The 13334-nt window shown below is 33.7% G+C and overlaps 1 protein-coding gene across 1 annotated transcript in view; it reads left to right on the plus strand.

Annotated features, from left to right (window-relative positions):
- LOC111633298 (zinc finger protein 721-like) overlaps positions 1-13334 on the plus strand; it is a 38175-nt gene that overhangs the window by 13994 nt on the left and 10847 nt on the right. Inside the window, exon 3 of the mRNA XM_023377836.1 lies at positions 4142-5775. Within this exon, the coding sequence (XP_023233604.1) occupies positions 4321-5775 (1455 nt within the window). The 5' untranslated portion in view covers positions 4142-4320. The remainder of the gene's footprint in view (positions 1-4141; positions 5776-13334) is intronic.

Here is a 13334-nt window from a genome sequence, read left to right on the forward strand (position 1 = left end):
TGTGAAGATTAGACAGAGGGTAATGTCTAGAGATCCGGAGACATTTGATCAGGCTCTACAAGTAGCCATTAGGGAAGAAAGTATAGAACTATTGACATCCCGACCTCAGGGGTTCTTGAGGATAATAAAAGAGGAAGATACCCTTCATGATTCCCAAGATAGGGAGAGGTACATAGACAAATCACGGCCAGAAATAGAACAATTAATAACTGCTGTAAAGGAATTAAGAGCCGACTTCAATAACTTTAATAGGAATTATGCTCACAGTGGAAGACGGCAATGGCAAGGTGCTAGGCAATGGCATGGGCCATATCCTGAACCTTCTGTAAAGTCCCAAAGAAAGGGATATGATCACAGAACACATAAGTTGCGGAAAAAGAGATCAGATAAGTCAGCTGATCAAGATAATCAATTTTTCTCCAACCAGACAGAGGAAAGCCTATTAAAAAGAGATAATGAATTCTGGAAGGGAACACATTTTGCCATTAAAAATAAAGAGAGGGTAAAAGGTATTTATAACAGAAGTGAACGGAAATCATGTTTGCCTTATCAAACGCAAGATCAAGATAACCAGTTCGGTCCTAAACCGAAAGGGAAAATTACAAAAACCCCCATTATCCTCATCTACCTGGAAAACATACCTATCAAGGTTAAGTTGGATGAAAGGGCCAAAAGCACTCTTTTATCAAAAAGGATTACCGACAAATTAAAGCCAAAGGCTTTAGTGCATGAGTCTATGCCATTAAAATTAGAAAATACCCCAGGAGAAGAGATTTTAGTTAAAGGTATAGCGTCCCCATTATTTAAATTACGAGGTTATAAATTTATAAGGATGGGGAGAATTGTGGACCCTGTGGTAACCTCGCCGTGTGATGGTATCCTAGGCAAAGATATCCTAGAGGGGGAAGGAATAAAAATAGACAATTCCGATAGGAAACTAATATTGGCAAACGGTCGCGAGATACATTTTTGTTCACCCCTTCCACTTAACCGAAAAAGAAGACGTCGTCAAAGGAATAGAAGTAGGAACAAATCGACCAACTCCTCCGAAGAAACATCGTTAATTAATCGACCAACCCTTCGAGACAGCCAGCAGCCATTTCCGAATCAGGATGAGAAAAGGCAGAGTTGGATTAGAACAGTTCGTTCAGTACCTATACCATCGTATAGGAAAAATAGACAAGGAACTACTCTCACCCCTGAACCCCTAAGACAAAACAAGGAAACTGGAGAAGTTGAATCAGAGACAAAAACTTTACCAAGTGTTTGGGTGTCTTCTCACAGCAGGCACCATAGATCAGACGAACATAGAGTAGCAGTAAACCATAAGGCTACAGAGGCAAGCTTACAAGTTTGTCAGCGGCAAAAAGAGAAAATGGACGATGACCAAGAGGTTAAGAGCGAGTATGAGTATCGGCCTGGGGTCAAAGAAATATTACAGCAGTTTATACATTTGATGTTCTTCACTTTTAGTGTTATCTTAGGATTGGGTTATAGGATGATAATTCGACGATCCATTGTGGGAGTGAGAATGGAGAATTGCGCGGGATTAAAAATAGCAAGCCGAAGTCGCATTCCAGTCTCCACGTTTCTAAAACCAGCCGGTTATCCTGTATTGCCCGGATCTAGGGGACTCTATTCTGAGCCCTTGAGAAAGTTGAGTATTTCGAAAAAAAAAAAAAGAGATGATCCCGTATCAATAGCATCGAGATAGCTAATTTTTAAATATGCGTTTTGCAATAATATCATTAGCAAGCATAGATAATACTTATACCTGTAAGGGTATAGAGATAAGTTAAATGAACTTCTTTCCTTTGGGATTTGCTACGAATCAAAAATTCGGGCGAAGAAATTAGGAAATTAAGACAATAATAAAATATAATAATAATAAGATTAATTAATAATTAAATAAGATAAATTAGTTTAAGGGTAAGTTAGATATAATAAAAAATAAAGAAAGAGAGAGAGTGTCAAACTAAATATCCATAAGAATATAAGATTGTAACTCAAGAACTCGTTAAAATACCTCCAACTTGTGCGCCTCAGTGTTTCCCAAGAACTTATTGGTTTTAAGTGTTTATTTTCCAGTCTTAGATAAACTCTCCATAAACTGAATAGTGAGATCGAAAGTTGGTTGAATATTCGACCATTTCTAAGTATTTATGCAAGAAGAAGGGATTATGAAAGAAGAAGGAAGACCCTATAGGCTGAAGACTATCCAACTCCATCTCATCGTCTCACCTAGAGGACGACTTTTCGCTAGTAAACTGACCAGCCACGTCTGACAAATTATCAACTTCATAGGAAGCTATTGGAGTAAAAGAAGATAAGAACTAGAGACTACTTCCTCCTTCCGAATGAGGGATACAACTGTTCCTGTTGAAGTTAAATTGTAGTGAAATTAACTTCCTGCTGAAAGAATGTATTATTAGATTAAGTTATCACTTATATATATATATCTAATTGTTGTATTTTATTTACATGTAATCCAATTGATTATAATTTGTATCATATATACCTCTTTTTATTTTATACGCAATATAACTATGTGATATCAATTTTATCTTATTTTGTGTAACAAATGTAATAATATTTACTGTAAGGAGAGAGAGAGTAATATATTCAATAGAAAAATCTCACCTATCTTTAAGGACGGTGTGATTTTTGAAAGGAAGGAAGTGGTGTGATAATCCGAGGATTGTCTTAAATCAATTTATATTATTTAAAAAAATAATTTTACTTTAATTGTTAAAGAAATATTTAAAAAGGATAAAATTAGGAATAATTAATAGGACATAACCTAATAAGGTTATAAACTTCAACATCCTGTAAAAACTGCTATGACACGCAATCTGTAACAAGAAATGAGGATGTTCTCCACGCCTCATATCTTAGAATTTTGCACTCCATCTGGTCTATTGACACATTATTTCTGCTAATCATGATGATGCAGAAAAGGTGGATAAAAAGGCAGGTTTTGAGATACTCGTGGCAGTTCACCCCAGACAGAAGTGCCATGTATAGGCCGTTTAACAGAATCTGAACATGCCATAGGACCAGCCAGCCATATAGTTTCCTCCAGATGCTGCCTTACCACCCACACGAGGTAATATAATTCATTGTAAACCTCTCTCTCTCGGTTTAGATTAATTTAGAACCTAGAATAGTGAGATGAGATACTTCCTGTCTCATCACATCCTCTATATTCTCGATAATAAGGATTAGCCGTAGGTTAGACTAATGTTTGATGTTTTGTTGTCATATTATTTGTACTAGTTGTTTTGTTTTTCTGTAATTAAATTGTTGATGTTATATTATATAACGGTCGTAGTCAAGTATTCATTCCTTATGCGCTAACCCACACAGAATCTTACCACTCGGGTTCTGTTCAAAATTAAGCCATCCAGTGACAAAGTGAGCAGGTCTAACAGATCTGACGATTAGAGGGCCTGGACCCTCGTCCGTATTCTCACATTACTGCCAAAGATTATTTAATTATTTTGGGCGATTGTGTCCATCCCATGGTACAATGTTTGTTCCCAATGGTGATGCTGTGTTCCAAGACGACAGGGCGCCTGTTCACACAGCTCACATTGTCCAAGATTGGTTTTGTGAGCACAAGGGTGATTTGTCACATCTCCTCTGGCCACCACAGTCACCAGACATCAATATTATTGAGCCTTTGTGGTCTACTTTGGAGAGACAGATGCGTGATCATTAACCACCTCCATCATCGTTACCTGAAGTTGCCACTATTTTGCATGAGGAATGGTACAAGATTCCCTTAAAAACCATACAGGACCTGTATTTATTCATTTTGAGAAGACTGCAAGCTGTTTTGAATAACAACGGTTTTCCTACACCGTATTAGGGCTTAGTAATAGGTTTCTTTTTTGTGTTTCCATATTTTTGTCCAACCCCTGTATTTTACTTAATGGTATTTGAAAATCATTTGAAGCTTTGTAATGAAACATGAAGAAAATAGATGACTATTTAAAAATACATATTCAATTAAATAAATATTAGTATAAAAGGCAAATTTTTATTATTGATGTATCAGAATTTATTTTATTGATTTTTGTTTTTCTAAACCATATATTATCTGCTTTCAAGTAATTGGATTAATATTTATATTTCATAGGAAAGAAAATGATATTTCAGCTCTTAAGAATAGTCTACAATTTTATAACATCAAATTAAGGAAATTACACAAAAAGTGACTATTAATTACAAATAGCAGATCATAATTACTGATTTACATTGATTAAAATGAAAGAGACAAGTGAATTAAAATGTTAAAATAATTTTTGGAAAAAAAAAATGGAAAAGAAAAATTCTAATATGGAAGGTAGCAATGTCAATGAAATAAAGTTGGAAAATCCAGATGAAACATGTCAAGATTTGGTCACTTTAAACAATGAAACAGCTGTAGAATGCAATGATAATATAATTTTCGAACAAGATAGTCCTGAAGAAAACTTTGATGGATTTATTAAAACAGAAGAAATTAGCATTATATACAAATGCTGTGGAAAAGAATTCACAAAGTATACTGGATATAAGATTCACCAGAGAAAAATGCACATTAAACAAAATACATTTCCTTGCAACTTATGTAATAAAAAATTTATGAATAGAAGACAATTAAAATTGCATGAAAAAAATCATACAGAAAAGGAATCTGAAACATGTAATATATTTAATACAGAGTATGAAATAAAAAATAATTTAAAAACTAATACAGACCTAAATGCTGTTGAAATATCTTATGTTTGTGATTATTGTAGAAAAGAATTTCAAAAGAAATGTAATTTACAAACACATATTCTTGTACATACAGGTGAAAAACCATACTTTTGCAATATTTGCAAGAAAGGATTCATAACTAGTAGCAAGTTAAAATCACATGTGAGAATTCATACAGGTATTAGTCCGTATGTTTGTGATTTTTGTGGTAAAATGTGTATTGCAAATAGTGATTTTAAAGCCCATGTTAGAATTCATACTGGAGAGAAACCATTTTTGTGTAAAACATGTGGTAAAGGATTTAGGAGGAGCTGTGATTTGCAATCACATGACAGGGTTCATACAGGAGAAAAACCATATGTTTGTGAATTATGTCATAAATCATTTATAAATAGCACTAAATTGAAAGCACATGCAAATCTTCACTGTAGTGAAGCACAACATGTATGTGATATATGTGAAAAGGTCTGTACTACTGGAAATGATCTTAAAACACATCACAGGATACATACAGGAGAGAAACCATATCTGTGTAAAACATGTGGCAAAGGATTTAGGAGGAGCTGTGATCTGCAAACACATGATAGGGTTCATACAGGAGAAAAACCATATGTTTGTGAATTATGTCATAAATCATTTATAAATAGCAGTAAATTGAAAGCACATGCAAGACTTCACTCTGGTGATACACCATATGTGTGTGATGTATGTGGAAAAGTGTGTACTACAGGAAATGATCTTAAAACACATCACAGGATACATACTGGTGAGAAACCATTTATATGTGATTCTTGTGGGAAAGCATTTAGAAGAAGCTGTGATCTGTCTACTCATCTAAGAATTCATACTGGAAATAGACCTCATGTATGCACGTTTTGTGGTAAAGGATTTATAAATAATAGTAAGTTGTTGATACATCAGAGAACACACACTGGAGAAATGCCTTTTGTTTGTGATTTATGTGGTAAGAAATGCATCTCAAATCGCAGTTTGAAAATTCATCAGAAAACACATATAGGAAAAAAAAACATTCTTACATGATATATGTCATAAAGGATTTATTAATAGTATTAAATGAGTATCCTTAAAGAACTCTTACTGGAGTTATAAGGTATAAGGTTAAGACCTTATACCTTATAACTTATACCTGTGATTCATTAGGTAAAAGTTTTATTTATATTAATACAGTAGAGCGTCGATTATCCGAAATTCAATCATCCGAAAGAATTCCAGTCGGCAAATTTAAATTTTCGCCAGTGCTGTGGCGCTGCAATCTTTGGCTATGTCTTGGGCTACTCAAATATTTTACGTTTTTGATACTAAATTAAGTTCTGAAGTATAATTTTTTATTGTTTTTATATTTTTCAATATATTTATTTTGTTTGTACAAAATAAAAATTAATTTTTAACGATACAATAGTCTTCGTTAGGCTTAACATCGACAAAAATTCAACGCGAAGCGACACGCAACAGAGAAAAATGTCAAGATGGGATAAATTAATATATTTTTTCGTACATAATTGGTTATCCGAAACATCGATCTTCCGAACAACCCTAATCCCCAATTGATTCAGATAATCGACGCTCTACTGTAATACGAAAATTCATAAAAGGATTCACACTGCAGAAAGACCATACATACGTGATACTGTTTGTTAAATATTGAATCAATATATTTAAAAAGATATTTAAATATATCTAATTATCTAATGTAGTGATGGCAATTTTTTGATTAATTGCTAATTCTATATTTTATAATCAGCACATTGATTAATTGGTATAATTCAATATCGATTATATTCTAATTGATCATTCAATAGACCTAAACATAACACAAAAATAAAATGAAAATACCCGCACATGCATAATTTGTTATTTACCATACAGAACCTGCTTAACCTTATATATTGTGAAAGGATTCTTTAAAAGTGAAGTTGCAGAAGCACTACTAAAACCTCATATTGAAAAACAAAAAAAAACTGGTAAACAAAGCTAATAGTAAGCAACTAATTTAGGAGAATGACCCAGAAAATACAAACTATTAACACTTCTATAGAACTACCCCCAAAAAAAACATTGTGTTTTATTTCCTTAAAAAAAAATAAGGCAATATTGAACTTGCAGTAGTTATAAAAATCAAATATGCAATGAATATTCATATTGTATATGCATAAATTGACCAAGTAGTAGTTTTTTTTTTGTTTTGTTTTTTGCAGCTTACAATAATAAATAAAATACTCAGTCTATTCAGGTTTGTGTTTATAAACATAACCAGTAATAAAAAGAATGAAATTGCCATCAAATATGTTTTTTAAATTACAATTATTGAAAAAAAGCTACATTGAACTGTACACATTTAGAACATTACTATGAGTAATATATCTTATTTACATGTAAAGAATAAATAAACTTTAAATCAATCTTTCCAGTCACTTTTTTCAATGCTGTGTAAAAATAGTCATTTTTGTATAAACTCAAATTTCAGTTAGCTTTGTTTTCTTGATAATATTTTCAGCCTTAGAATAAACATCCACATGAAACAGAACTTGTAATAAGCAATTATTTATTGAGACATTGTCACAATGCACTTTAGTAGTACCTTGCCCTGTACATCATATATTCCTGTTAATGGTGAAGTTATGCCAGTCATCTATTTAACTCCATTTGGGAAAACATTTTTGAATTGAAATACTGTGACTAGTGGCAGAAGTTCGTATATAGTTAATCAGGCCCTCCTGCCCCTAAGCTTTCTCTGTCTGGTCTTGACTTTCATCTATTTAACACCGTTCTCAAAATTAAGGATGGAGATGGACAACAGTGGGAATTTATAGGTTTACAATTTTTTCAATTGCAGCCCAATGTCAGCTATGTTACAGGAACTGTTGTTAAATTTGGATATTTGTTTTACATTCATTCAATATTTGTATGGATCAGCATTTCTATAGAGGTACCTGCAGACAATTATGAAGCTCATATTCAAATCTTTATGATTAGATGAAGATCCAGCACCATTCTTGGAAACTTTGTGAATATTCACAGACTATTTTGGTGAGTTGTGTTGCTATCATTAGATATGAATGTATGCTCTTCAATATTGCTTCCACTAAGATATATTTGTTCATGTTGAATTAACTGCAAAGCTTTTGCTAGAGATAAAGCCTACACTTTCAAGGTGAAATGTTCCTGCATTGTTATTACTAGATGTCTAAGAATATCCTGCTCTAATTATCAAAATACATAGTGCAAAAGTAGCCCAAATTTATAATCAAACATTAATACAAAATACAAGTATACTGTTATTATATTAGTAATTTGTTATGTGGCTAAAATGCCTGAAACTGCTAGTGGTAGTGATGGTGGTGATGTGGCATTTATCTCTAATTGGCAGCAACCTTTGGCAAAAAAAATTGTGGATAGCGCATACAACTAAGGATGCATTTGTATGCTTCGTACGCAAAACATGTGATATGTCATAATTGTAACTCAATTTCCAAAGGAACATACTCAATCTTGGCGATTAATCTGCATTATAAAAATATTGGTTAATGCGATTATTTAATTAAATATGATTATCAATATTTTCGAATTTTAAATAATCAATTGCCATCACTAATCTAATGTATAGTATCTATTATTAAATCATTTTAAAATTATTTAGGAGAAATCTTTTAGAATGGACAATAAGACTTTTATATCTGATTCAGTTTTGTTTCAAAGAAATTATATACGGTATATATATATATATATAAAAGAAAAACATTGTTTATTTTTCTTTGTCAAAATGTAATTAATAAATAATTTTTATAATGTAGTAACTAATGAGAATTAAATATTTATTATTCTACCTCATTTCAACAGACATGTATTTTTATTGCAAAAGCTATTGAAATAAATGATCTTAAACCATGTGTACCATTCCATTTACTTGGTAACAAACCACACTGTTACTACTATGATAAAACCTGTGTAAACCAGAATCACAAAGTTCTTGATATTTTTTCCACTTTAGGCAGGTTTCTGTTTTGGACATGCTTTACTGTTTACAGTCTTTCCAACAATAATACAACATACAGTGATTGCCTAGAAACACTTATTTTCATGTTCTAGAAAATTTCTTTAAAGTTACATTTTATGTCATCAAGAATTATTACACAAGTTTGGAGAAAAACTTTATTATAAAATGTCAAAAAGCTTAATTTTGAGGGTAGTGGTGTGTTTTATATAAAGATTGTAGGAATAAAATCATTAAAATGCAATATTTCCTGAAAAAAAATACTGTGAGAATGGGGTGCATCTTATACACTAACAAATACGATAATTTCTTTCTCCTTATATATATATAGCCTACTTTTATTGTGAAGTATGCAATTTGTAGTATGAAGTTTAATTCAAATTTCAAGATAGCAGATGAATATCTGTTCTGGTATCAGTTCACTGGCAGAATGACCCAGGTACAGATTTAGAGCAGAGGGACTGGAGTTATAGAACATATGCGTGTTATACGGTAAAAAATCATCAAAATTATAATTGTTTCAATCGAGATTCTTTGTAAAATGAGTTTCCTAGTCTAGGTAAATTTCCTCTGCATTTCTAAAAATGCGGGGGAGCAGAGATCAAATTGTCTAGATTCCCCAGGAAATAAAAGGACTACTCTACAATATTTTTGTTTATTTACTCTAATAATTCGCTGTAGGGCTCCAATACGCCTTTTGTCACAGACCCTCTTTACCCTCTGGACTGTCCGTGGCCTAATGGCCGAGCGGTCAAGATGGCAGCCTACTGGGGACCCGGAATCGAATCAGGACGGGTCGAATAATCCCTAGAAATTTTTCGGGGGTGGTCCATCCGGATATGTCAAGCTCCGTCCTTCACCATCCGGTCGCTCCATTGTGGGCCTTGCCATACTCATAATGGGCTTGCAAAAAGAGGCCCACTTAGTGTCCACAGGGTGGAAAGAGTTAAAAAAGAGAGAAATAAAATGACGGACACGCTACAGATTAATTTGTACACTTTTTGTAAATAGAATCTCATTAATACAGAAAATTTCTATCTTTAAGAATTAAAATATTTTCTAGATTTGAGATGTCAACAATACGATTTTCGTAATTGTCGAGAGATTGGTTTGTAGAAGCTATTTCAATGCGATTTTATTCGACTTATTCGAAGGAAACGGATAATTACATTTTTTTGCTCATCTGCATATTTTTTTGAATCGAATCAAAGAAAATATTCTTCACCGGACATGACGAATTATACCCAGCCAACGAAGCGGAACATGAAAAATTGTCGGTTCGATCTGAGCAACGAAAGGAAAACAGAAATTCCAATGAAGGGAATGAATTTTTATTACCCGCACAAAGCATAAAGATTGAAGAGGAACGAAGAAATAGAATGCCAAAATTTTGCTTGAGAAAGGAGTTCCTTCCTCAATTGTATGCTCCAAATGAGGACTAATTGAATATTAAAACGTTAAAACGAAACAATACAATATAAAGAAGCAAGAAAAGATTTTAGACGATGCTAAAGTAATTCACGTGATTAAAAACATTCAATCCATTGATGATTTAATAAAGAACGTGAATAAGAACTTTATAAACCATAGACAGAAACTTTATTCGGAACACAACTGCAAACTCCCAGTGTTCGGGGAAGGGAACCGCTTGGCCACTGTGGGCCTGGTGCTTACCATGATTAATTTACTGTGTTTTTGTTATTTATTACTCCTGCTTTTAGGTATTCGGTATTAAGCCGAATAGTGAAAAATGGGCCGAATACCGAATAGCAACCGAATATTCGTTACATCACTAATATAAACTTAATTCATTGTAACTTCATTATAATTATATATATACTTTCCGCTGCCACACTACAGAGAGTTTAGGCGAGTAAGTTGAGTTTACTATCGTCTGTATGTAAATTTACAGTATGTAAATTAGGTACCGTAAGTCTAATACATCACTAATTTTATGCATTTCTTGTGAAAGAAACATTTCTTATTCAAAGGCCATAAAAATTATTTATATTAACGATTTCTCCAGAGTTCAACGAAGTTTTCGCAGAAAAACAACTTATGAGAAATTGCGGCCGCCGTTTGGTGCGCTGCTCCGCGACGAAAACAAGCTTAAGCAATGGCGACGTCAAACGGTGCACACTCGGTAAGTAATCTTAGTTTTTTGTTTATAGCATAGTTTATATGGATTATTCCCAAAAAATTATACGTGTTTTGGAAATGTTGAGTCGAATTACTCTAGGAATCGATTAATTTTATGGAAGAAAACCTTTCAAACAGCCGTAGTCCGTAAACCTCACACGTGTCGGGCTGTGATTGGCAAGGTCTCCTAAAACATCAATTTCATAAAAATCGGAACGTATCTACCGTGTTATGGGGGGTCGACTGTACACACCAGCATTACGTAATTAAATAAAACATTTTCGACATATCCTAACGGAGTTTGTCAATTGTTTCTAGTGGCTGACTTTAGCCTACTACTTCAGATGTTTTTACGAGTTCAATTTATGCTATCAAAATTTAATAGTGATCTGCGAGTTGAATTTCTGTCTGTAATTTGGGATATATAGGTTGTGGAAGAAAATTATTTTGGGAATTTGGAGAATATATTGAATTTAAGACGAAAATGCAGGGGAAAAAAGTACAATTAGAGACAAACATGTTTAAAATAGACAGGAAATAGACAATCATTTCTTTTGTATGAGAGAACCTTACCTTCTACGATCATGCCATTTCCAACCTCAGTATAGGACCTGTACAGAGTGTGTTAAAAATGCGTCCCTTTTGACATCGCCGATAACCTATTGTATCAGAAAAAGATTGTCGTCATAGTGCTACGGTGTTTATTTATCTTAATCGTCTGCATTCGCACGGAATATAGGAGAATGTGAAGATCATAAAGCTATCAAAGAGTAAAGGACGATAAATACGTTCGAGTTAAAATACCGACAATTTCCAATTAAAGAGACCGTATTATAAGGAAAAAACCTCATACTGTGTGATAGGAAGCTGTAGACAGCTTCGATTTAACGCAGTTCGTCTTAGCGAGGTTTTACTGTATATAAAAAAACGACATTAGAAAGAAGCAGGTGATAACTTCAACTTACACAGAATGTATTGAACCTATTTATTATGTTTGTTTTATTTTATGAAGTTATGGCAACGCAACACTTGGACGATCTGCCTATGGGGAATGACTTCCGGGAGGTCTTTTTAAGAGTATTCCGGCGTTACAGACACGGAGAAACCCTGGAAACTGCATGTAGCCAGCCCTCCTGGCCAGGCTGCATACCAACGACCGAACTCCCAGTGTTCAGGAACGAAACCACTTGGCCGCTGGTGGGTCCTATTTATTATGACATTTAAGGAAATCAAAGATTGTGGTCAAGACCGCAATAGCTTTGTTCTTGACTGACGTTGCCAAGTGGCTCTGTTCTCCGAATACTGGGAGTTCGATCGTGGGTTCGTTCCTGGCCAGGACGTCCACGTGCAGTTTTCCGGGTTTTCTCCACTTCTGTAACGCCCGAATAGGGGCCACTTACCCTTTAAAAGATCTCCCTGAAGGCATTCCCCATAGGCAGATCGCACAAGTGTCGTATTGCCGTAACTTAACTAAACAAACATGACTGATGGTAATCGTAGTGGGAAATAAGTGGGAATTATTATGGAGATGTTTAAATCTATTGTAAGAGAAAACTCTATCCATAAAGTATTCTCTTATGCTATATATGCTTAAGGGAACAAAATTCCCTTAAGAAAACGCACGAAAATATTCGAATAATTTACATAACACATATTATATAATCGAGATGGGTTGATAATGATAATAACAGTAAGCGCAGAGCCCAAACGGTTAGGAGTTGAAAGTTGAAATTTGGTACACGGTTAAGGTACGTCATGAGAACATACACTAAGAAAGGATTTTTCAAAATTCCTCCCCGCGGGGGAGAATTAACGCTTTCCGTGAAGAACTCGGCTTCTACTGTACTGTTTTAGATGTCTTTTTTGCATTTATGTGGGAAATTGAACATATTTTTAGACCCTTCTAAAAATTCTCAACGATATTTAGTTTTCCATCGTATATAAAGTTGACACAGGGAGCGCATGCTTATAAGTTCGTTTTATTCGAACTCTTTGTCTTAATGTTCGATTTTATATTTATGAATGATTCTGGAAAATTCAGCCTATTTTTCGAATTTCTTAAATTTGAAGAACCCAGAAAGAGTTACGAAAACGTTTATTATTTATTATTATTACAGTTAGTGGTACTACGTACCGGTTAGTGGTTGCATGCAGTGAGTCTTATTTATCGTTATCCCTATGTGGTAAGCAGATATCTAAAAATTCTCTAATTAGTCTCGGAAGAGAGGGACCTAATTCTTGCACTCGGTGAAAACGGGTAAGATCGGTTATAATCTAATATTTAATCTTTGCTATCGTTACTTTTCGCCCGAGCGATGCCGAGCTCATCTGCTAGTATTAAATAAAGTGACTTACACGTAATACGAATTCATTTAAAATGGCTTCCTTCTATAATAATTTGTTGTTAGTTGGCTAATGTCGACTTCCAAATACTGTA

Source organism: Centruroides sculpturatus, unplaced genomic scaffold, assembly GCF_000671375.1.
Source record: "Centruroides sculpturatus isolate CEXI.00-Female unplaced genomic scaffold, Cexi_2.0 scaffold721, whole genome shotgun sequence".
In the NCBI taxonomy this organism is placed as follows: domain Eukaryota; kingdom Metazoa; phylum Arthropoda; class Arachnida; order Scorpiones; family Buthidae; genus Centruroides; species Centruroides sculpturatus.